Raw genomic sequence first — 27,271 nt, 5'->3', positions numbered from 1 at the left:
ATTCACAAGTTCGATCCCCGCCACTGCCTAAATTTTGATAAATAATCAGCATTGGCGGCCGAAGACTTCCGGCATAAGAAGTCAGCCTCATTCTGCCAATGGCCTTGTCAAAGAGGGCGGAGGAGCGGATAGAGGTTCGGGGCACTCTCTTGTCCTAGGGGTGGGAAATTGCCCCTAAAGGCGGAAGAATCAGCAATGATCAACGACATGAGGATGCAGAAGGCAATGGAAACCACTGCATTAAAGACACATAATGTGTATCCACAGGACATGTGGCCTGTAATTGAAGAAGTGTCATGATGATCCCTCCATTGGCAAAAGATTCCGGAATAGTCCCCCATTCGGATCTCTGGGAGGGGACTGCCAAGGGGGAGGTTACTATGAGAAAAAGATTGAATAATCTACGAAAGGATAACGTTCTATGAGTCGGGGCGTGGAATGTCAGAAGCTTGAACGTGGTAGGGAAACTAGAAAATCTGAAAAGGGAAATGCAAAGGCTCAATCTAGATATAGCAGGGGTCAGTGAAGTGAAGTGGAAGGAAGGCAAGGATTTCTGGTCAGATGAGTATCGGGTAATATCAACAGCAGCAGAAAATGGTATAACAGGTGTAGGATTCGTTATGAATAGGAAGGTAGGGCAGAGGGTGTGTTACTGTGAACAGTTCAGTGACCGGGTTGTTCTAATCAGAATCGACAGCAGACCAACACCGACAACGATAATTCAGGTATACATGCCGATGTCGCAAGCTGAAGATGAACAGATATAGAAAGTGTATGAGGATATTGAAAGGGTAATGCAGTATGTAAAGGAAGACGAAAATCTAATAGTCATGGGCGACTGGAATGCAGTTGTAGGGGAAGGAGTAGAAGAAAAGGTTACAGGAGAATATGGGCTTGGGACAAGGAAAGAAAGAGGAGAAAGACTAATTGAGTTCTGTAACAAGTTTCAGCTAGTAATAGCGAATACCCTGTTCAAGAATCACAAGAGGAGGTATACTTGGAAAAGGCCGGGAGATACGAGAAGATTTCCATTAGATTACACCATGGTCAGACAGAGATTCCAAAATCAGATACTGGATTGTAAGGCATACCCAGGAGCAGATATAGACTCAGATCACAATGTAGAAGTGATGAAGAGTAGGCTGAAGTTCAAGACATTAGTCAGGAAGAATCAATACACAAAGAAGTGGGATACGGAAGTACTAAGGAATGACGAGATACGTTTGAAGTTCTCTAACGCTATAGATACAGCAATAAGGAATAGCGCAGTAGGCAGTACAGTTGAAGAGGAATGGACATCTCTAAAAAGGGCCATCACAGAAGTTGGGAAGGAAAACATAGGTACAAAGAAGGTAGCTGCGAAGAAACCATGGGTAACAGAAGAAATACTTCAGTTGATTGATGAAAGAAGGAAGTACAAACATGTTCCGGGAAAATCAGGACTACAGAAATACAAGTCGCTGAGGAATGAAATAAATAGGAAGTGCAGGGAAGCTAAGACGAAATGGCTGCAGGAAAAATGTGAAGACATCGAAAAAGATATGATTGTCAGAAGGACAGACTCAGCATACAGGAAAGTCAAAACAACCTTTGGTGACATTAAAAGCAACGGTGGTAACATTAAGAGTGCAATGGGAATTCCACTGTTAAATGCAGAGGAGAGAGCAGATAGGTGGAAAGAATACATTGAAAGCCTCTATGAGGGTGAAGATTTGTCTGATGTGGTAGAAGAAGAAACAGGAGTCGATTTAGAAGAGATAGGGGATCCAGTATTAGAATCGGAATTTAAAAGAGCTTTGGAGGACTTACGGTCAAATAAGGCAGAAGGGATAGATAACATTCCATCAGAATTTCTAAAATCATTGGGGGAAGTGGCAACAAAACGACTATTCACGTTGGTGTGTAGAATATATGAGTCTGGCGACATAGCATCTGACTTTTGGAAAAGCATCATCCACACAATTCCGAAGACGGCAAGAGCTGACAAGTGCGAGAATTATCGCACAATCAGCTTAACAGCTCATGCATCAAAGCTGCTTACAAGAATAATATACAGAAGAATGGAAAAGAAAATTGAGAATGCGCTAGGTGACGATCAGTTTGGCTTTTGTTGTTGTTGTGGTCTTCAGTCCTGAGACTGGCTTGATGCAGCTCTCCATGCTACTCTATCCTGTGCAAGCTCCTTCATCTCCCAGTACCTACTGCAACCTACATCCTTCTGAATCTGCTTAGTGTATTCATCTCTTGGTCTCCCTCTACGATTTTTACCCTCCACAGTGCCCTCCAATGCTAAATTTGTGATCCCTTGATGCCTCAGAATATGTCCTACCAACCGATCCCTTCTTCTAGTCAAGTTGTGCCACAAACTTCTCTTCTCCCCAATTCTATTCAATACCTCCTCATTAGTTACGTGATCTACCCACCTTATCTTCAGCATTCTTCTGTAGCACCACATTTTGAAAGCTTCTATTCTCTTCTTGTCCAAACTAGTTATCGTCCATGTTTCACTTCCATACATGGCTACACTCCATACAAATACTTTCAGAAACGACTTCCTGACGCTTAAATCTATACTCGATGTTAACAAATTTCTCTTCTTCAGAAATGCTTTCCTTCCCATTGCCAGTCTACATTTTATATCCTCTCTACTTCGACCATCATCAGTTATTTTGCTCCCTAAATAGCAAAACTCCTTTACTACTTTAAGTGTCTCACTTCCTAATCTATTTCCCTCAGCATCACCTGATTTAATTTGACTACATTCCATTATCCTCGTTTTGCTTTTGTTGATGTTCATCTTATATCCTCCTTTCAAGACACTGTCCATTCTGTTCAACTGCTCTTCCAAGTCCTTTGCTGTCTCTGACAGAATTACAATGTCATCGGCGAACCTCAAAGTTTTTGCTTCTTCTCCATGAATTTTAATACCTACTCCGAATTTTTCTTTTGTTTCCTTTACTGCTTGCTCAATATACAGATTGAATAACATCGGGGAGAGGCTACAACCCTGTCTCACTCCTTTCCCAACCACTGCTTCCCTTTCATGCCCCTCGACTCTTATAACTGCCGTCTGGTTTCTGTACAAATTGTAAATAGGCTTTCGCTCCCTGTATTTTACCCCTGCCACCTTCAGAATTCGAAAGAGAGTATTCCAGTTAACATTGTCAAAAGCTTTCTCTAAGTCTACAAATGCTAGAAACGTAGGTTTGCCTTTTCTTAATCTTTCTTCTAAGATACGTCTTAAGGTTAGTTTTACCTCACGTGTTCCAACATTTCTACGGAATCCAAACTGATCTTCCCCGATGTCTGCTTCTACCAGTTTTTCCATTCGTCTGTAAAGAATTCGCGTTAGTATTTTGCAGCTGTGACTTATTAAACTGATAGTTCGGTAATTTTCACATCTGTCAACACCTGCTTTCTTTGGGATTAGAATTATTATATTCTTCTTGAAGTCTGAGGGTATTTCACCTGTCTCATACATCTTCCTCGCCAGATGGTAGAGTTTTGTCATGAATGGCTCTCCCAAGACCATCAGTAGTTCTAATGGAATGTTGTCTACTCCCGGGGCCTTGTTTCGACTCAGGTCTTTCAGTGCTCTGTTTGGCTTTAGGATAAGTAAAGGGACGAGAGAGGCAATTCTGACGTTACGGCTAATAATGGAAGCAAGGCTAAAGAAAAATCAAGACACTTTCGTAGAATTTGTTGACCTGGAAAAAGCGTTCGACAATATAAAATGGTGCAAGCTGTTCGAGATTCTGAAAAAAGTAGGGGTAAGCTATAGGGAGAGACGGGTCATATACAATATGTACAACTACCAAGAGGGAATAATAAGAGTAGATGATCTTTAACGAAGTGCTCGTATTAAGAAGGGTGTAAGACAAGGCTGTAGCCTTTCACCCCTACTCTTCAATCTGTACATCGAGGAAGCAATGATGGAAATAAAAGAAAGGTTCAGGAGTGGAATTAAAATACAAGGTGAAAGGATATCAATGATACGATTTGCTGATGACATTGCTATCCTGAGTGAAAGTGAAGAAGAATTAAATGATCTGCTGAACGGAATGAACAGTCTAATGAGTACACAGTATGGTTTGAGAGTAAATCGGAGAAAGACGAAGGTAATGAAAAGTAGTAGAAATGAGAACAGCGCGAAACTTAACATCAGGATTGATGGTCACGAAGTCAATGAAGGTAAGGAATTCTGCTACCTAGGCAGTAAAATAACCAATGACGGACGGAGCAAGGAGGACATCAAAAGCAGACTCGCTATGGCAAAAAAGGCATTTCTGGCCAAGAGAGGTCTACTAATATCAAATACCGGCCTTAATTTGAGGAAGAAATTTCTGAGGATGTACATCTGGAGTACAGCATTGCATGGTAGTGAAACATGGACTGTGGGAAAACCGGAACAGAAGAGAATCGAAGCATTTGAGATGTGGTGCTATAGACGAATGTTGAAAATTAGGTGGACTGATAAGGTAAGGAATGAGGAGGTTCTATGCAGAATCGGAGAGGAAAGGAATATGTGGAAAACACTGGTAAGGAGAAGGGACAGGATGATAGGACATCTGCTGAGACATGAGGGAATGAGTTCCATGGTACTAGAGGGAGCTGTAGAGGGTGAAAACTGTAGAGGAAGACAGAGATTGGAATACGTCAAGCAAATAATTGAGGACGTAGGTTGCAAGTGCTACTCTAAGATGAAGAGGTTAGCACAGGAAAGGAATTCGTGGAGGGCCGCATCAAACCAGTCAGTAGACTGATACCATTGAGAAAAGCTGTTTTGATGTCAAACTGGTCGAGTTTCATTTTCTGTGCAGCAGGTACTGCCGTCAGGGTTCGAATTGTATAATAGCACGCAACAGGGCTGAATGTTTCTTCATAGTCAATTCCCTACCTTTGTACATGTCCTTTGGCCACAAATCAACCCTTGAAACATACACTCCCATTTTCTGCTGTTTTCTTACGTAAGACCCAATGATTCTGCAAAACCTGTGCATCACTTGGGTGCTCAACTAATACCCAAGTATTATTCTCTTTGAGGGACTTCAGTTCTTCATGAATAGTCTGCAGCCACTGAACTTTATTACTAGACTGCAAAGCTTCAGTATAAGAGCTAGGGGTTCCAGCTATGTACACATAATCTCCACTGCTCATCCATTCTGGTTTTTTCTTCTCACGTTTGTTTCTTTGTTTCTCGCTTAAACCTTTACTTCCTCTGGAACTTGATGTTGTGTCTAAATCTTCTTCCTCCTCACTTAATCCTTTTGGCCTTTTGTTATGACTGACATTTTCTGATTCCTTTTCCTCATCAGAAGTCTCATTAGGTTCACTTTGTCTAATGGTTTCATCCTGAGCAGCTTCAAATTCAGTAATGTTGGTCTGCAGATTGCATACAACTTTAGCCTTAAGTTTCACATCATGACTTAGCACAACCTTCCCCTGAGATGGTATCCAGACCTTGAAGCCATCTCTGTCATTCACATATCCAACCAGATGTCCATGTTACAACCTTGTCATCAAACTTTGTGCGAAAATTCTTGTTTACATGCACATAACAGTCCGTTCCAAAGATTGTCAGATGATTCAGGTTGCCAACTGGTCATCGATACCACAGTTCATATGGAGGTTTGTTTTCAATAGAAGACGTCCCAGTGTGATTCAAAAGGTATGTAGCAGTACTGCATGCTTCTGCCCATAGTTCTTTTGGCAGTTTATTAGGATTCAACATCGAACATGCACATTCCATAGTTCAGTTTTCTCTTTCGGCAACACCATTTTGCTGTGGTGTGTAAGGTGGGGGTGATGCAGTGTTCAATGCCTCTGTTTGCCTGCAATTCTGAGACCTTCTTGTTGTCAAATTCTTTTGCTCCATCACACCTGGACTGTTTAACAATATGACCATCCATCTTCACTTCATTCAAGAACTGTTCCAAGACAGTACTGACTTCATTCTTCTGCCTAAGGAAGAAAATTTTTTGAAATTTGCTTAAGTCTTCTTTAAAACATACATAGCAATGAGCTTTTCCAAGAGATACTATAGTCTTGGGTCAATTTACATCAGTATGGATTTGTTCACCAGTAACCATTGGTCGATTCATTTGAGTCCTGAATGGCAATCTATGCATTTTACCCTCTGCACATCCATCACAAAATTCTTCTTTGCACCCTTCCAAATTGCTGTTCATCTGCTTCAAAACACTTTTCACATGTTGTTTGTGTTGGTGGCCAAATCTCTCATGATAAATTTGCAGCATATGTGACGATGTCACCAAGATCACTTCAACTAGTTGGAATTGTTTGGATACATGTATGTCAAGAACATAGAGACCATGATTGACATGACCAGTCATCATTGTTTCACCAGTCACTTTGTCTTCAGTGTGGACACTTTTGTCATCAAGTCTTGTGCAGAAACCTTTTCATGCAGCTGCTTTTACAGAGAACAAGTGAGCACTTGCTTCAAGAACATGAAGCACTTCTCTCAGTTCAGCATTCTTTGTGGAATTATTGAACTGAATCTGAATTTTCACAGTTCCCTGTCCATGAGCCAACATGCTTACACCTCTTTTCCCAATTGAAATCTTTTCAGAAACAGCAAATTTTGTATAAGACACAAAATATTGTTTATTTTCAGTGAGGTGATGTGTGGCACCACTATCGCAACACCAACTGTCGACTTCAAATCCGTTATTGACCAAGGAGGGGGAAAAAAAAAACATGTGCCAAAAATGCAAAATTCTGTTCAGACTGATTGATGCAAATGTTTTAATCTGACTTTTCCGCTGATCACTCTGCTGCCCAATGCCCTACCTGCCCACATTTATGACATGGAAATTTTCGTTTTGCACGTTCCACATTCTTTTTCAATTTTTCACTATCATCACATTTATTTCACTGAATTTTCTTCTTAGGACTACTGTGTACAACAAACGCAGCTGATTCAACCATGCTTTCATCACAAAATTCAATGGTGCACAATTTTTCAATCAGAAGATTCGCACTTTGATTTTCAGACAGAATTGTGTTCCACAAGTCTTTAAAGTTGTATGACAACTTTGCCTAGTGTGGATAAAATTTGGCCATGTAAGATTATTTCAGCCAAAACATTTTCTTCATGCTTCTGCAGTTCATCATTCAAGTCCACGAAAAGTTTCTGCAATTTCGCGACGTGAGTGCTAATATCCTCTTTGTCGTCACGTTGAACACGAAAAAATGGCTCTGTCAACATGTTCAGTCATTACATACTGCTATGCTTGAACTGCACACATAATTTGTCCCAAATTTACTTGCATGAGTGCATGTTGAAATGAGTTTGAATTATATTTCATCATGTGCATAGCTTCCAGTTTTTTTCATTTAGAAACAGCATATAACCCCTGATTCTATTTCAAATTTTGTCTAGTTCAGATTGGGTGATTGTGTTCTTACTTGATATAGAACACAGTAGAATAGTTATCTGTCTGAGTCACATTATTTTTAATAAGACACATGGCATGTTTCGAAGTGTGTTGTTGATTTATATATATTTCTGTTATTTTGTAAAGCAAGTGGTGCTGATATCTGTGTACTCATTTCTACTGAGGAATAAAATTAACAGGGTGATTCATGACTGGAAACTGGAAAATAAGTTCAGCATTTAAGTTATATTAGGTTTGTGTTATATTTGGTTCCTATGCTGTGATCCACTGACAGTATGTAGTTCTTTTTGCTCCACTGGTAGCCTTAATACATAGGTGAAATTAGTTTGGTTTTGAAAAATATTCTGTAATAATATCATTCTATGTTGTTTTTTATTCCTACTGAGTGTGCCTGACTTAATTATAGGGAAGCAGATAAAGTTTTTAAAAGCTTTTTAGTATTTTTTGCTCAACCAGAAGGGCTTCCTCCACTTTGAAGTATGCTGGAAGGAAGACACTTATTTAATACTTGATAAGCTGTCTGGCTGAACTTGACCACATCTCATTTACACTTTTGTATGTGGGATCTCCAAAAAGATGGTATTTGCAAACATCATACTTCCTTAATTATTGTCTGATTATCAGTGTTTTAATCAATGTTCAATTAAAAGGGTAATGTGAGACCTAAATCTTGTAAAAAGTACCAATCAGATATAGTCCTTGCACACACAGGTTTGCAACTTAAGTGAAATGCAACATAAACATCAATGAGCTGCTAGACATCTCACTTAAAATTGTTCGGACAAACACAACAATTTAGCTATTGAAAAGACTTCAGTTTTGTCTTGAAAATATTCTCCTTAGATATTCTATAAGAGTCTGACATTTGTTATACCATATCAGACCATTGATATAAAAGCTTCAGTCTATAATTTTTAATTGATTTCCTTTTTGCAAGCAGTTACATTTGGGATTGTAATTGTTTGCATCACAGCTGCACATTATAGTTCCTTTTCTTGATGCACAAAAAGTAAACAATTTAGGTACATAGGCATAAAGAATATATTGTTAAGTACTTATGCTGCACATAAACTTCATGCCCATTCCATGCATAAACCTTGTCACCATCTTCTGTACTTGCAACATGCTATTTAGATATTGTCTGTTGAAAATCCCCACAGTTATGTACCATTATTAAGATAAGGGTAAACTGTCTTGGTGATAGTCACAAGTGAATGTAAATAATTTAGATTTACTGAAATTCACTTTGAGGCCATGATGAATGAACTATTTTGTTATATCTATTACACTAATTGTAGCAATGATTACCATTTCCCTATAACCTCATCCATAGAATAAAACTGAGGTGTTATATGTGTATCTTACCTTATGGGTGTTGGAGTAGTTGTGTCATGCCATTATGAAGAGAACCAGAAACTATACCTGTTGTATATCTTTTATTGCTGATGTTTTTCTGGATTGGCAATTTACAGTCTTATTATCTATTTTCTATCCCGCCAGCTCTTGTGCAGATTGGATGTAAAACAGGAGGAATGGAGTGAATGTTGTGTGAAGACTGGTCTAGTGACTGCATTGCCTAATCATCAGTGCTTCAGTCTATGTAGGTGTTGGTTTGTCTGAAGACAGAGTAAGCTGCTGTGTTATGTGACTTAGGCATCTGGTGACAATGGTAGGCCCAAACCACTGTGCCACCCATTTAGAGCTGAAAGGCCAGCCTGACTCATTCCACAGTAACTTTGGAGGTTTTGCCATTAACCGATATCGTCATCATGTGGGTATTGCATTCTAATACCAGATACAGATCCATGTAAGGTGTAATGCTTACTGAGTCTGTATGTAGCTTGATGTGAGGGCACAAAATGAGATCTTTGTGAAGGAAAATGGAGGGGTTCATGTGGCATGATGCTGTGGATGGAAAGAAACTAGGTCTTGATTTGTTGTAATAAGAAGGGAGTATCTTTAGGTGGATAGTCCCACTGTTGGCTGAAGAACTATACAGGGAGCCTGATGGTCTCACCATAATAGCATTGGCAGATTCTGTAGATGCAGTCCTGTATTTGGGGTGTTGGCAAACACCTGTAACTCTGCAGCATTGTCTTGCACCCTAGCCAGTTGCATGAGGCCAATGCCTGCGGAAACCACATTTATTCCAGAGAAATAATCAACCACAACAAATTACAACATTATCTGCACCACATAAATGTCAAATATCAGTTGTAAACTGACTGATAAATTCCAAATGATGGGACTCTCTTGGTGAGAATGAGTTGCGTGGGGTGTTCAAAACAAAATGAGCCAGCATGTGATCAGTAACCACTGTGAAGTGCCATGCTTCCACATTCAGTGTGAAATACTTAGTGGCTTTGTCTATATATTGTATTGATCCAAAAACTAACTGCACTTTTTATCCAAATTTCAGCCTCAAAAATTAGAGTGCAGCTCATATCCGATGCCTTGTCTTTTTACAAACAATTGCTGTGCAATAATTAAGCTCATTTTCAACAATACAATTGGTGTCTGTAGCCAAAGCTGGCAACATGACATTTTATTATGCAACAGTGCAACCTTTTACTGATGTAATACTGGCATTAACTTTGTGTAGGTCTAACAGTATTGTTTCATTAGATACAGATAAGAAAGCCTTATTTATGATGATGTGAATGACCATTTAGACTGAAAAGCATCCAGGCTAAGGAATTTAGCATAGTTACAATGCAAGCTTCAGACCTACAATTGTCCATTATGCCATCACCACAACCAACAGAGAGACCAGAAGAAAGTATATACTGAGCAAATCTAATGTACAACTTTGGGTTGCTTCAAAAGAAAAGTGGAAGAAGATAGTTTCAATGAAAAAAAAATCATTCACGGGACTGAAATGTGGCAAGTATCTGGAAATATTGGACACCTATCACGTGAGAAATGATCCAACTGAAGGCCTTGGAAATCAGAAAAGTCTTTTACATGCCACAATGAGAATTTCATGTGAGCATTGGGTGGTGTCATCAGTTTATGCAGAGAAATGGCCTAGCTCTCCAGTGAAGTACTACACTAGCACAGAGAGCACCAGCAGGTTTCAAGAAGAAGCCGATCAACTTCTAGTGTTATGTCATCCAGTTGAAAAAGGCTCACACGTACTCCTTTCATCAGAGTAGCATTGCTGACAAAACCCTAGTGTTTCTTGACATATCAAGCAATACGACAGTAAACATAGAAAACTTCCTGTAGGCTTTGTGATTCGCTGCCAAGAAAAGGGCTGTATGACAACGCAACTGATAGGTGACTGGTTGTCTACTGTTTGGAACTGTAGACCTGGGGCACAGCTTACTTAGACACCCATGCTAGTTCTGGATGGTTTTAAGGGACTTCTAATTGCTGAAATAAAAGATAAATTTTCTGCTCAAAAGGCAGATCCTGTCGTAATACCTGGAGGAATGACTTCAAAACTAGATACTAGATGTTGATATTTTAAACATTTTGTGGCTGTGAGCCAGCAACCATGCATGAAATTATATAAAATGTAATAGTCAGCCATCCATTTGCAAATGATTTTTTTAAAAAGCACATTAACCAGGTTTCGATAACTCTTAAGACTATCTTCACCAGAATGGTAAAAGTTTCTGAGAAAAATATATAAGGTATAGATAGTATACATAAAATAAAGACATATGTCAAAATTCTCAATCAACACCAGAAAACTGTACTTTGTACTAACATGAAAACACATAACAACTTTAAAATTCCAGCAACAGTGCTCTTGTCAAATGACATGTTTCTATTCCATGAGACAAAATAAAAATCGTAATAATGATTATGATTTTTATTTTGACTCATGGAACACAAACATATCATAATGATTATGATTTTTATTTTGACTCGTGGAACACAAACATATTATTTGACGAGAGCTCTGTTGTTGAAATTTTAATCTTGTTATGTGATTTCATGTGAGTGCAGTTTTCTGGTTTTGGTTGAGAATTTTCACATCTGTATCTATTTTATGCATATTATCTGCACCTCATATGTATATTTCTGGGCAACTTTTACCATTATGATGAAGATAGTCTTAGAACTATTGAAACCTGGTTAATGTGTTTTTTTAAAAAAATGTGTGCAACCAGTTGACTGATGATTACATTTTACCTAAGACTGGGTCTTAAAATCTTTTACTTTATCTTTTCCCCCCTGGATGTGGAAGGATCTGCCATTAGGATTTCTCCTAACTTTATTTAAGGTACGCCTGATCATCTAAAATGTCATGTTTTTCATTGAGAATAATATTACTTGCATGATCTTCATCGATGCTCCTTCCCTGTACTTTATCACCCTACAAAATAATAAAAATCTGTTGAGGATGCAGAAAAATGGCCTCCCTCAGGGAGGTTTGTAGTCCCTGATGCTGTATAACTTCTACACAAATGACCAATCAATTAGCTCTGGAGCTAAGGCATTTATTTATGCTGAAGAGACAATAATTGCTTCCCAAAGTAAAGCCTGTGAGGAGGTGTAGATAAAGCAGTCAAGGGCTCCTAAAGATCTGCCCAAATATTATGATGATAACCATCTGAAGCGAAATCCTGTTAAGACACAAGTTTGTGCATTTCACCTAAGAAATAGGAAAGCCAAAAGAAGACTGAACATAACTTGGAGAGGAGAACAACTAGTCCATTGTGACACTCCTAATACCTTGGAGTAAAGATGGGCCAATCCCCTATATTAGTATCCCACCTGTTACCTATGCAAATTTGCCCTTGGTAGCTGCTCCACCTTTGAAACTGGCAGAAAAGCAGACATAGAAAATAGGCTGTTGTCAATAATGCAGTTTAAATCAGATTTGCAATTCACACACTTTAATTTCATTTGGATGCTGAATGAACTACTGTTTATGGCCAGTTTGAGTTTCATTTATTATAAGTATGGTACAGATAATTGGATAGCCACATACTGCACTGATTTCCTGCAATATTGCTCAAGAGCAGTAACTTAACACTGATGCAGTTAAGCACAATTTTTAATATTCAGCAAGAAAGTTCAAAGAAGGGCAGTGTGTTTTGTATTATTGAGAAATAGGGGAGTGAGTGTCACAAATATGATAAAGGATTTGGGGTGGACATAATTAAAACAAAGGCATTTCTCATTGTAGGAGATCTTTTCACGAAATTTCAATCACCAACTTTCTCCTCCAAACAGCAAAATATTTTGTTGATGCCAAGCTACATAGGGAGAAACAATCATCATAATGAAATAAGGGAAATAAGGGCTCTCATGGAAAAGTATAGGTGTTCTTTTTTCTGCATGCCAGTCAAGAGTGGAATAATAAAGAATTATTGTGAAGGTGGAAGGAATCCATCTACTCTGTTACACTTTCAAAGCTCACTGTGAAGAAATAAAACTCAAAGTATGTGTAAGGAACAACAGCATCCATAAACTTACAGAGACTCCTGGGGCACTCTGCCAAAAGTGCTTTGAACATCTGCCCTGGCTCTATGTTTCTCCGCAGCAGGATGTCCTGCATCAGTCTGGCAAAATCCTGTACATGCAAACAGCTCTGAAAGTGACTGGACACATTGTGACTGGCTGTCTATGACCAATTCCTGTCAGTGAACTGTACCAAATTACATGCATAGTACTACCAAATATCCACAGGAAAGCAGCTTCAGAAGTGGAGAAGAAGAAGCAGGAAACTGATCACAGAATCCTTTGTTTGAACATGGGCACTGAAACCAAGACTGAGATCAAGAAAGAATATCACACTCACAACTACAACAATTCCTACATCTCCTGGAACTCATTGAATGAAATTTGGATGAGATTTGTTTGCTTGAGTCATACCAAATGAATGTCAAAGAAGAACCAGCTGCAAGCTCACACCTGCTTTATGTGTCATGGAAGGTGCTGAATGGAGTGAGATGTGGGATGTCATGGTGCAAAGTCAACTACAGGAAATGGGGCTTGAGCAATGATGATGAAATTTGCCAGTGTGGTGATGTACAGGACTAACGGCTTTTGCTAGTCTGCAAGGACCTGCCAGATACTGCACTATCAGTGACCTTGCTGCTGCTAACAAAACAGCAGTGAGCACTGCCAAATACTGGGCTCTCCACAGAACAGCTCTTGCTGTTTGTTTGTTTTTCTTTACCTTCCTGTCTGTATTTTATTAATTCTTATTGTACATATTAAACTCTGTATTTTTGCTCCTATTACTTTCTGTCTATATTTTATTGAATTTTGCCTATAATCGATTCTTTGTATTACGTAATTAATCTCTGTGTGCATGTTATTAGTACCCTGCTAATACTGCATAAAATAAATATATAAACAAACTATATTACTTTCCCACTCTGTTTTAGACTCCTGCTATTTCTCACTCTACAGACATTTGTGCTGTTTCTGATTTTTGGCTGATGCTTTCCAATATTTTTGTTTGTTGTATACATTAAAACTTAGTAGCATTGAATGTCTGTTGAATTATTCATAAAATAAAATGAAAGGCTGCTGAATACCATTTTTTTCATCTGGTTAGGAATTACTTAATGGCGGGAGACACAAAACAAGAGCGACAACAACTACAACTCCTGCTGTGCCAAGAGGGCTTGGTTTTCTCTTAGCACGTCCTGGATCACAGGTGATTATATGAGATACAACTCAGATTTAGATCCCATATATATTTTTGTGACCATAGCTGATAACTTGTTAATACCAGATACATTAAAATATATTTGCAGCTATTATAGTGAGTCTTATTAAGTTTTCTGCATTTATCTGTCTTGTCAACAAAATGCATTTAGACAAAGAATATTTAAAATTAGCAAAATTTGTCAGATTATTATGCCACGGTCTTATATGATGTGTTAGATAACCCAACATTTCATGCCTATCTGTGAAGGGCATCTTCAGGAAGGTTACAGCATTATAGCCCAGAGAATTTTAATTTTAACTTCTCCATCTGTGAAATTTGCATTTTAGAAAATTGCCAAATTGTCAACAATGAACATTCATTAATATTGGATCAAAAGAAATTAGTTCAAGTCTTCATACCCCATATTTCTAGTAATGATTCTTTGATTTTATCTGTTGATGGGAAAGAAGTTTGTATTCTTTCTTCCTACATGGCATAGGAATATCATATTCTAGGTTTAAGATAACATGTTCTCCCTTCCTTACACTTCTGTGTACCATTCTATGTCTTTACCTTCCTGATGTCCCTAGATCTGTTATTCTGAAAGATCATGGTATATTGATTGTTTATGTGTGTTTCTGTCACCTTAAAGATTTCCATTCTGCTGGGTTTGTACATCGTTTCTGTCTTGTTCTTGATGTGAATTTTACGAATTGTAGATTGTGTAAAACAGTTTTTTGTTATTTATTTTCTTGGCTGGTATTCATTTTCCATTCATCTCTGCACTTTTTTAAATGTACCCCTTTTGTTGTTTTCTTTGTTCTTCACTGAAGGTTCGTTATATTTGCTTTTTATTACTATTTCTCAAAAATAAGGAAAGTGTTTGAATTTTATTCTGAAATTTTCTTTATTTTGTATTTGTTCATTCTGTATGGTCAGCTCTTCTAAATGTTTTTGATTTTCATTGAGCCTTTTCTTTGGTCCAATTAACAACTGGAAAATTGGTTTGGCTAATCTGCTGTTACATTCTTTGTGATTCTAGTTTTATCGGCATTAGACCGTGATATAAGACACATTTCATCTCCTAATGCTGGAAATTTATTCTGGGGCTATAAAGATTTTGCTAAGTTGTTTTTTGAAATCAGAAAAGCTGAACGTGTCTCCAGCATTAAGAGATGAAACAATGGGTGTACAAACATCCTTTAGACCATAGCCTAATGCTCATAAACCTAAAATTACCAAGAACATAAATTCCAGCTGTGAAAGCCTACATTGTATATAAGATGGTAGGGAGCTAGGTTAGTGAGTGGTAAGAGTCTGGAACAAATAAATTGATACAATTCCAATTAATTTGTTTAACAGTAAAATCAAACATAAGAAATAACAAGAAGTTTTTTAATTAACTCAAATTTTCCCCAAGGCAAGCAACATTTCCTCATTAAAAAACTGACATTGTGTACCTTTTGCAGAGGAGGGAGCCCGTTATACTACTAGTAGTCAAACAGCAGTGTATTACTATCTGAGTCCAGCAAGGCACAATGGATTCATGATTCAAAGTAACACAAACGAAAGGTAAACCAGACCTAGAAACTGGTTTCACTTCACAAAAAGCCTTAAGCAGGCCCTGTAAGATCTTACTATGAGCTGCCACTTCATTGTGCCAGCTCTGCTTCACTCTGTCCCACATTAGTGGACAGTCTCACACCAAGTGGCCTCACACCCAGGGGGCTCACTGCTCTTTGATGGGTTCGTGTTTGGCTACCACGGGGCCCCAGCCATTGCAGCATCTTTTCCCTTCTGTACTGCATGCCTATCCTATTGCTGTTCTTTTTCCCCTGCCATGGGGAACGTGTGGGACGTTTTTGGAAATGTGTTCTGCATATTTAGTAGCTGTCTGTCCACTGTCTTCATACTTTTTTTTCTTTCTTCATTCCCCTTCTCCTATCCTTCCTCTGCTTTGGCCTTTGAGGTTCCTCTTTTTTTCTTCCTCACTGTGTGCTCCTGAAGGCCAGTCCATGCATCTGATGTGTAACAGGTGATTGGGTAATGCATAATTACCAACCCGAAATCGACAGGTAGGATTCGCATGTACTCCCTGGTACAGGCCAGGCCCAGGGAGAGATGATTGCCTGAGCTGCTATCTTCCCAAATTGCCGATTGGTCCCTCAGTCAAGTGTTTGGGAGGTGTGACCTGAGGTGTGAACAATTACCTAAGGTGTGTTCCCCCATTCAGATGGGGTCCCCAGTTGGAAGGAGTGTACCATTGGAGATGCTGGCAATCGTGGGGGATTTTCTCACAGTGAACCAGTCATCTTCTTCTCAGTCAGTGTCTACCAAACATAAACAGAATGAGGCTGACGATTCAAAGACCCTCCCAGCTGTACCATGGTTCCTCATGGTTTCATGTACTGACAACAGTCAGTCCTTTGCTATGTTTAATCCATTTATTATTTAGAAAAGTGTTGATGCAATTGCTGGCCCTGTGAAATCCTGCTCTCATTTACAAAATGGCACTTAGCTACTTCTGATTCTCAAGCACAACTACTATTTGCAGCTTTGCTCCTCCACGGCTATCTTGTTCATGTGTTCATGTTGAGGTTTATTGAACACTGAATTCTTCCAATGGTGCTATTTACACTATGCTGCTCAGTGGTCTGGCTGAGGCAGAAATCCAAACATGCATCTCTGATCAGAGTGTCATTGCAGTCCATTATGTGATGAAAAAGGTAGATGCATCCTTAGTCCCACACACACTCTTGTTCTCAATTTTGATAGAGTGGTGCTTCCATCAATGTTATCACAGTTGACAGTACATTCCAAACCTGATGAACTGCAACCAGTGTCATTGTTACAACCACACTCAAATGTCCTGTTGAAACCCGGCCAAATGTGTAACCTGTGGTAGGGTTGCTCATGACTGCAATTGTCCACCTCTTCCCCACTGTATCAACCGCAATGACAACCATGCCTCCTCCTTCCAAGATTGTCCCATGTATCTTGATAAGCAGACTGTCCGGAGATCTGGGTGAAGGAAAAAGTGCCTTACCCTGTTGCTCGGAAGTTGTTGGCTAGTCGGAAACCCTGCATCCTATCATCCAGCACTTAAAGTACTGTACTTGCTACATCTCACTCCACGAATGACGTGGCCATGCAGACATGCAACCTCAAATTCAGCACTGCAATTAAGAAATCATCCATTGTCATTGTAGCAGACCCGTCTCCTCCTCCAGCTGTGCAACAAGCCGCCAAACTTTTGCCTCACTGGGGAAGTCACCTGCTATACAATTGGCAGGCCAGATAGGACAGAAGGAATACTCCTCCAGACTTCCTGTGTCCCTCCAGCCATCAAACATCTGAGTCTTCCTCTACCAACCAGAAAGGCTCCAAGAAGTTAAACAAAGGCAATTGGTCTTCTCCTTTGCCAACTCGGAGATCCTCTTCGATGATGTTGCCATGTGATACCCTCACCCGGGCGACCTACGTGTTGCTGGTGTACATCACCAACCATTTTTCTGCCCTGGACTCTACAGATCCACAAAGGGAGAATGCCAATGCCTCTTCAGATCTCATGGAGCAGGATCCTCAAGCCTCTGCACTCCGTTGCAGTGAGTCTTCGATGGCTGGCACTCAGCAACTGCCGAGGTGACTCCCCTTCATTTTTTCCCTCCTCCCCTTTCCTCATTATGACTCTCCTCTAGTGGCATGTCCATGGCCTTCGATCCAACTAAGAGGACTTACAGCAACTCTAAGAATAGGAGGGTCCATTTGTTCTCTGCCTCCAGGAAACAAAAAATTGCTTTCTCATGACCGCTTTCAGCTCTCGCATTTTTTCCCAGAGCACTTTGACCTTCTCCCAAGGATGGCATTCTATGACGTGGGGGACTCATGCTGCTCATGTGGGATGAGGTTCTTAGTCATCCTGTCTCCCTGACTACCGAGCTTCAAGCTGTTGCAGTCCACCTTATACATCACTCCGTCACTTGGTGTCACCAGGGCCAACTTCCTTCAGCTTATTGGGCCACTGCCTCACCCCTTTCTGCTGCTCAGTGACTTTAAGCAGACAGTGTATGTCCTACGCCGCCAATGTTAAATTATCGAATTTTGTGACCCATTATCTTGGAAACTTTTTAAGATACTGACTTACAATTTTCCATAATTATTGAATGCACCTTTCTAGGTACACTGAACTAGAATTAATACTAAAATTGTATTGTGGGGCATGTAATCTTCTTTTTCAAACACTAAATTTTTTGACAGAATTTTGCAAATAAATGAACATAAAAACAAGTTCCATATGTGTTGAATCTCACACTTGGCGTGCTGTGAAAATTTCATGTATCTACCATCAGCACATTTTTAGAAAATGGGTCATTTATTGCAAAAAATGTAGTTAAGAGATACTGAGGTTTAAAACTTTTTATATTACAAATTCTTATACTGACTTCCATTTCTGCATCTTTTATGCAGTAGAATTGTCCTGGCCCATAGCCCTGTGTCTTCTTCAGTGTCACAACAGCCCAGTGCTTGCCTCCTCCTTTTCTTTCTTGCTTCTTTTATCATTTTCAGAGCAGCTAACTCTGCCTCATGTACTCGAAGCTCATCCAGTTCCTGTAGTCCTTTAGCTGTGTTCTGTCCAAATCTTACCCCTAACTTCTCCAGAACCTTAAGTCTTTCTAAGTTCCCACCATTAAAATTTATTACAGCATCAGACTCTGCTCACTTTACAGTCATTAGGCCAACAAATACATTTTTAGGCATACGGCACCACACAACATTACTGAAGGACTCAATCACATTCAGGGTCTTCCCATGTAAACACTTCTTTAGTAGCTGAGGATTTGCCAAATCTCTGTAAATAGGTTTGATTGCCTCCATTACTGCCAAAGGAAGAGAATGTTTATGTGTAAATCCATGCATGGTGCCAGAAAATTCAGCTTGCCTATATTTACACCAAGTGTTTGGTGGAGGTGGACACAAAGCATGACACGGCTTTTCATCAGTTAATATTCGATGAAAGAAAGTGCTCCACACAGCTCTTTTCATTGTCTCTAAATTGTCACAGTTACCTCTACTGGCCTTCCCACAATACTCCTGTAATTCATCAATTACTTTGTCTAGTAGTCTTCCAGCACATTTTATTGTCTTGCCATCAGACAGTTTTGTGTTACCCAGCTTGGTTTTTAGGCTATGCAGATGTGTTCCCATCCTTTTCTTGACATATCCTACACACTCGAGTTTTTGTACAGGAACTGGCTTACTGTTTTGTACTACAATGAAAGCCTTGATGTCTCCATCACATAAGTAATTCACATCTCTGACACCTCTCTCCCTCTGCGAACACTGGAAAATGTTAACTGCTCCTTTTAGCTCCAGTCTTCCACTTGTGGCATCATAATTTTTTATACACTGCTGCTTATGAAGTAATCTATTCTTCTGGTTCACTGTACAACCTTGGCAGTACTTACTGAGAAATTCAAAATCCAGAACTTTTCCAGTGTCAATACTTATTGCAGATGTAAAACCATTTTTAGAACTAAAACCATGCTTTTGACAGGATCCATCCACAGAAATGGCGATCTCTCTGTCACCCTCATTTTGTTCAACAGCTTCTGATGTAACAGCAACCACTGAATCTTCAGCCACAGCATTTACAGAGTCCTCAATTAATGTTACATACTTCATGTGTTTAGAAGGTGGTTTTGGCAAATACAACACAGCGTAGAGAACATTACCAGCCCTTGCACCTTTACCAATGCATCTAAGGCCATAGAACAGTCTCACATTAGTTTCATACAATTCACTACCTGAACACTTTGATGAAGTATGAAATGCTTTTTTGTTTTTGCATGTATGACATTTAATAATTAATTTAGACACAACACCTATTCTAGCTCCAATATTCTTATAAAGTTTAACTTCACCACCACAAAGACAGCAAGAGACAGTTTCAGAAAGAACTTGTGCAAGGATTTTCAGATCAATAATGACGCTGTCCAAAATATCATTATTTTTTCCACAGTCACCCATTTCTAAAGTTACTTTCCTTTTCGATGCACTTGGGGGTGTGGTCACTTCAGAAACATTATCATGGTTTCTTTCACTGCTAACACACATGTTTTTAAGAACTTCAGAAGAAAATGCAGGTCTCACATATCTGTTACATGCAAATTTGCGTTCTTGAAGTTACTTTTACACTTAGTCATTTTATTTACATATAAAAAGCAATAGAAGTTAGCTTACTACAAAAATAGCTGATAATCACACTACTTTCAACAAAAACTCGTATCAGAAACAAAGGACTGATTTGTTTATTCGTAATGCCAACTTCTGAGACATAGCAGTAGGCACAAAACAAAGCTATTCACAGCCTTCTAGAGTGTGTAGTTCCCAAGATATGACTGCTTAAGTGTAGCAGTATATGCGTAGCCGCAAAATTTGACAGTCACACATATGTTATTTGAAGGTCTCACAATTGTCTGATCTTAATGTATTATATACCAAAATGTTCAGGAAAGTCCAAAGTACATTATGGAGTAGAAAACAGAAAATGTCAAATTTCAACGAATTTCACATACATTACTTAAAGCATGCCATCCCCTTTGGGGCTCACCCACAACCTGTCAGAGAGGTGCCTTTTTGGCTGACCTCCTCAATCACCTTCATCTCATCTGCCTTACATGAGAGCACCAATGTTCCTTTCAGACTCCATTCATACCTATTCCCATTTGGATCTCTCTTTCTGCACTGCCCAGCTTGGCCATCTCTTGAGTGGTCCATTCTCTCTGACATGTACTTGTAGGCATCTTTTTAAAAGGTTAGGAATTCTTACAACAGTCTCACAGTACATTTACTCAGTAATGAAATTTGTTCTCAACAACATGGACCAGTTTAAGAACAACAGTGACATTCATGATTATATTACCAGAAGAAAGAATGACTTACACTATCCTCTACTTAACCTATCTTTGGCACAGAAGGGGGTAAAATATGCTGCTGTAAAACTCTTCAATAAATTGCCAGATGAAATAAAATATCTAACAGACCACAGTAAAAGCTTTAAAAATAAATTGAAATTATATCTTCTTGACAACTCCTTCTACACCATAGATGAATTTTTGAACACTTAACTTTCAATTGCACATTTCTTATGCACTTTTTACACATTCCACATCATAACAGTTACTGTGAGATTGATCAATGGAACACATAACTAACTAACTAATTAACTATCTTCCTCTTTGCTGCACCATGTCCGGTCCCTTGGTGGACTGAGGTGTGCTGTGAAGCAGTTCGTGCACAGAGACTTGCTCTCTGTATTTTTAACCATCATTCTATGATGGCAAACTGCATTCATTGCAAACAGTTGCATGCACAGTGTCCTTGTCATGTTCTTTGGGATAGCAGGGAAGCTAGCTGGATTTCCTTTACTAGTACTTTTAGCAGTTCCACACTATCTTCCATCATGTGGGCCAACCTCTGACAGCTGTCTGGGACCAACGTCTATTCCCCAATTTTCTTCTTCCATTGGAAACAAGTGGAGGAGACTCGGGTGATACTCTTCTCTTCTTAGAATCATGAGTGCTATTATGCTGCTTTTGCTATGAGGGAGCTAGATCATGCTCTCACTTCATCCCAATCCTCTGTCCCAGGGCTGGACAATGTTCACATTCAGTTGTTGCAGAACCTTTCTCTTGCGGGTAAGCACTTTCTCCTTCATATGTGCAATCACATCTGGGCAGAGGGCATGTTTCCCACATGCTGGCCTGAAGCCACTGTCACACCCATGCCTAAGGCCAGCAAGGACAAACACCTTCCTTATAGTTATCACTCCGCCTCTCTCACCAGCTGTGTTTGCAAGGTGATGGAATGTATAGTTCTTGCCTGGCAGGTATGGTGGCTTGAGTCTCACAATTTACTAACCACTGCACAGTGTGGATTTTGAGTGTGCCGTTCTGTGGTTGACCATTTCATCACTTTGTCAACCCATGTCATCAATGGTTTTGTGCAGAAATACCAGACTATGGCCATGTTTTTTGATTTGAAGAAAGCCTATGACAACTGCTGGAGGACTGGTATCCTCTGTACTCTCTACACATGGGGCGAGCTTCCATGGCCACATGCCCTGTTTCCTTCAGGATTTGTTAAAAGACTGAGTTTTCAAGGTATGTGTGCGTTCTGCCTTGTTGGACACCTTTTTTCAGGAAAACGGTGTGCCTCAGGGTTCCATCCTAGTGTCACCCTCTTTTCTATCGCCAGTAACCCTGCTCTGGCCAATTTCCTGCTGGGTAACTCCAGCTTCCTTTTCATTGACAATTTTGTGATCTATTGGAGTTCTCCACGGACTTGTCTCCTTGTGTGGCATCTTTAGTGATGTCTCAGTCACCTTTACTCATGGAGCATCGATAATGGCTTTTGCTTTTCCACTGACAAAACTGTCTGTATGAATTGCTGGTGGCACCATTGGTTTCTTCGACCGTCTTTACATCTTGGGTCTGTTGCTCTTCCGTTCACTGAAACTATGAAACTGCTGGGGCTCATGCTCAATAGGAAACGTTTTTGGCCCTCTCGTGTGTCTTACCTGGCTGCCCACTGTACGTTGCCCCTCAAAGTCCTACGTGTCCTCAGTGGTACTTCCTGGGGAGCATATCGGACCACCCTCCTCCATCTGTATCAGTTCCCTATCTGGTCGAAACTAGGCTCTAGCTATTTTGTTTATGCCTCTGCATGTTCGTCCCTCTTACACCATCTCAATACTATCCACTATCATGGCACCCTTTTGGCCATTGGCTTCTTTTACATTTGCCCGATTGAGAGTCTGTATGCTGAAGTTGCCAAACAACTGCTGTCATAATGCCGTGACTCTCCTCGGAGATACGCATGCTGTTTTGTCTGCCATGCCCGGCCACCCATCCTATGCCTCTTTCTTTGATGACTACTTTGACCTCCAGTGTGGGGCGCATTGTCTTCTCTGTTACCTCCTGGAGTTTACTTTTGGCCCTTGCTTCAGCGGCTGAACTTCATGCTACCTGTCACTTTCCCGAATGGATGTGAACCAATCATCATCTTGGCTTCATGCGGAGGCTTGTATTCACCTTGACCTTCATTCACTTCCTAAAGACACTACTCCAACCTCACTCTATCGCCATAAATTTCACAACTTTCACACAGAACTTCACGATAGTACCTTTGTGTACACTGATGGCTCTCAGACTCACCGTGGTGTCGGGTGTGCCTTCATCATTGGCACCGATGTTTTTTGGTATTGGTGTCTGGAACATTGCTCAGTATTTGCAGCAGAGCTCTTCACACTGTATCATGTCATGCAGTACATCTGGCGACATAGGCTTTTCAATTGTGTCATTTGCTCTGACTCTCTGTGCCCTTAAGAGCCTCAGTGTGCTGTTCACCATCCATCCCTTAGTGCAACGGGTACAGGAAAGCTATCACTTGCTCACTCTTGATGGAGCCACTGTGATGTTTATATGGGTTCCAGGTCATGTCAGTCTGATGGGGAACAAGGCCACTGATTCTGCTGCCAAGGCTGCAGTTATTGTACCTCGGCCAGCTAGTTCTTCCACTCCCTCCAATGATCTCCATGTTTCCATCTGTCAGCAGGTGGTGTCACTTTGGCATCCCTTGTCCTCCTCATGTGAACAAGCTCTGGGTGATTAAGCCCCTCCCATCAGCTTGGACGACCTACTCTCGGCCCTCTTGCCATTTGTTATGTGGTGCTCCCCCACCATTCATTGCCCTCAACCTCTAACAGTTCACCACTTCCTGACAGAATGCTCTTTTTTTAACCACTTACTTTCTCATTTATGTTTGCCATCTGAGTTACTGGCCATTTTAGTGAACAGCACATGGTCTGTCAAGCACATTTTACTTTTTATTCACCATAGCAGGACATTTAATCTTTAGTTCAGAACTTCAGTTTCTCTATGCCATATTTTATGGACCATTCTCCAAGTTGCTGTTTTTACCTGTCTTTCCTTCCATCGCTTGGGCTTAATATGTATTCATTTTTAACTCCTTTTTTCGTTAGTGTTCTATGGTTCTGACTTGGGCATGTATGACCCTAGTTGTTTTTTGCACCCTAAAACAAAACAAAACAAAACAGAATAAGTGGCCTCATTGATTCATCAAAAACATGTCCTATTGGTGGGTGCCCTCGGCTTACACACTTTGCTGTGGAGCATTCCCACTTACAAGTGGCTATAAGCTATACTGACTACTGCCATACTTTTCATCACAAAAATGGATGTTTTTGATGACTGCCACTGGCTTTTCAATTTCAGTGAATGTTTCAGGTCTACTAGTGAAAGGGATACATAACCAGTCCTCCATGTGCATGCCTTCAGAAGCATTATTGACTTCCTCTACTACTGATATACCAAGGCTATAGGCCAACATATCCAGAAAGCTTTTGCAGAACATGCTCAATGATTCCCCTTTGTCAAGAGCTTCCATAATAATTCTGCTTGATTTTCCCTGAGTTAAGGGACAGATAATTTGAAAGATGATGGAGTTGGCAAGTTGTAGTGGCTCAGCCTGATTCTGCAAATGAGCTGTCAGTCTGAACAGGTCTAATATCTGATCACTTGTGTCTAGAGATAATTTATCAGTGTCCTGCATTATTGACTAAAGTGGGTTAGACAGCTTATTAAATAATTTCCACCTTCCTTCATAGTTCCTAACCAAGCCCTCAATCCCTTCCTCATGTGTAGCCTGCCCAGACAGTGAACTTTTGTCCTGCTTGCCAAGACACAGAGAAAAAGTGTTCTGTGGTGAAACGATTGATAGTTGTGAAAACAAAGCTACTGCTTGTGGTTTATGGTGGCATGTGGTAGTAACCACCATTGCATCATTTCACATACATCTGAGCTTGAAACACTGCTATGACAGATACTTCCAGTAAATAATATTGACTGAGCAACTTATATTAAAAATAATGAGGGTAACACACTCATTTGTAAGGAGTGGAACCTTTTGAACCCTCTACAGGGCGTTATAAAAAGGCATTGCCAAACTTTCAGGAAACATTCCTCACACACAAATAAAGAAAAGATGTCATGTGGACATGTGTCCAGAAATGCTTAATTTCCATGTTAGAGCTCATTTTAGTTTCGTCAGTATGCACTGTACTTCCTCGATTCACCGCCAGTTGGCCCAATTGAAGGAAGTTAATGTTGACTTTGGTGCTTGTGTTGACATGCGACTCATTGCTCTACAGTACTAGCATCAAGCACATCAGTACGTAGCACCAACAGGTCAGTGTTCATCATGAACGTGGTTTTGCAGTCAGAGCAATGTTTACAACTGCGGAGTTGGCAGATGCCCATTTGATGTATGGATTAGCATGGGGCAATAGCTGTGGCGCGGTACATTTGTATCGAGACAGATTTCCAGAATGAAGGTGTCCCGACAGGAAGATGTTCAAAGCAATTGATCGGCGTCTTAGGGAGCACGGAACATGATAGTAAATTTATCAAAATTAATTTCTGCAGCAGTGAAAATACACAAGGATGAACTGTGAACTGGAAGTGTAGGTTCATTTTTTGAGTCAGAATAATGTCACATACTTCTCTGGTAATTTCTACTCTCATTTGTGAATCAATTTTTACTTGTTAGATTTTCTTTTTTGTGGAATTCTAGACTTTCTCTCATTTAATTGACTTCTGAAGTGAAACTAAGTAAATATCTTTGAACCTTAGAGGCAGCATTGTCATGCCTTAGTAGGTGATTTGCATAATGAACATGTCCATAAGCAAATGAAGCATTGGTACTGACACATACAGCACTGATAATTTAATTTCCTATAAAATTATTTCTCTTCAGATTTCATCAAGCATAAGAATAGTTCGTTTTATACTGTTATGGAAGTGGCTTTAAAAGATAAATGCTTTTTTTATGGTATATCAGTAGTCTGTTTCAGTGGTTTATTTTCTTAGACCCTTAAAATACTGAAAGTAGATTATCTGACCCTTTGCTCCCATCACAATCCCTCAAAGCCAGCTCACAGAAATCACAAAATTTCTGAGAAAGGGAGGCCCTATTATTGACTTTTTTCAGGATCAAAATTAAATTTTAATTGCTTGTTACTAGTTGCAAGGTATTCTCAAGCAAATAGTGGAACCATGTGAAACTGTAAGCACTGTAGCCCAACGTGCACCATAATAGCCTATTTGATGCAGGGAAAATAGTAGCATGTTGTTGTTGTTGTTGTAGTCTTCAGGGTGAAGACTGGTTTGATGCTGCTCTCCATGCTAGTCTGTTCAGTGAAAGCCTCTTTGTCTCTGTTTTAAATTATGTTGGACAGACTGAGGGAGTGAAACGTCAGAGTGTGGTGCTCCAAAGCAGTGTAGTATTTAAATGTTGAATGAATATGCAAAGTATGGAAATTATTTCCAATTATCTCTTAAACAGTAAGTACTGAAAGTAACCAAAGTAAATAGGATCAGTCGTTGCTGATAACTACCTCTCTGATTTTAATATCCATGATAACAATATAACAAAAAACATAGATTGCTACTCACCACAAAGATGACACACTGCATTGTAGTCAGGTACAACAAAAAGACTGTTTCACATTTAGCTTCTGGCCAAAGTCTCCTTCAAAAAAGGACCACACATACATTCATTTGCATAAGCAAACACTTATTGTGCACTCATGACTGCCATCTCCGGCAGCTAAGACCAGTACGCAACTGTCACTTTGAATGGAAGCGGCAAACTGGATGGGGCAGGGAAGGGGAAGGGATAGCATGGTATGAGTTGGGGGAGAGAGCTGTCTGGCCGAGCATTCTATGACTAGAAGAAGGTATGGTAAGATTGTCAGCAGGTACAACCATGGGAGGCTGTGGGGTGGGAGTTGGAGGGGGCCAGGAAGAGGAGTGGTGGTGAATAGGGAGCAGAAAAGGAGAGGAGCCGCGAAGGGGAAAGGGGAAAGACAGGTGGGAACATTGGCAGAGGGCGGCACACCAAGAGGGTGAGGAGATTAGATTAGATTAGAGATTAGATTAATACTAGTTCCATGGATCATGAATATGATATTTCATAATGATGTGGAACGAGTCAAATTTTCCAATACATGACATAATTAAGTTAATTTAACAACATACTTAAGTTAATATAACAACTTTTTTATTTTTTGTGTTTTTTTATTTTTTTTATATTTTTATTTTTTTAATAATTTTTTTGTTTGTTGTTTTTTTTCTTTTTTTTCTTAATTTAT

General features: G+C 39.8%; 1 protein-coding gene across 1 annotated transcript in view; it reads left to right on the top strand.

The window, feature by feature from the left end:
- The window catches only part of LOC124788625, a 111,660-nt gene that overhangs the window by 46,914 nt on the left and 37,475 nt on the right, over window positions 1–27,271 (top strand). The window contains exon 11 of the mRNA XM_047255896.1: window positions 13,945–14,046. Within this exon, the coding sequence (XP_047111852.1) occupies window positions 13,945–14,046 (102 nt within the window). The remainder of the gene's footprint in view (window positions 1–13,944; window positions 14,047–27,271) is intronic.

This window comes from Schistocerca piceifrons, chromosome 3 (assembly GCF_021461385.2).
Source record: "Schistocerca piceifrons isolate TAMUIC-IGC-003096 chromosome 3, iqSchPice1.1, whole genome shotgun sequence".
NCBI classification, from domain to species: domain Eukaryota; kingdom Metazoa; phylum Arthropoda; class Insecta; order Orthoptera; family Acrididae; genus Schistocerca; species Schistocerca piceifrons.
This window is presented reverse-complemented; position numbering and strand designations above follow the sequence as displayed.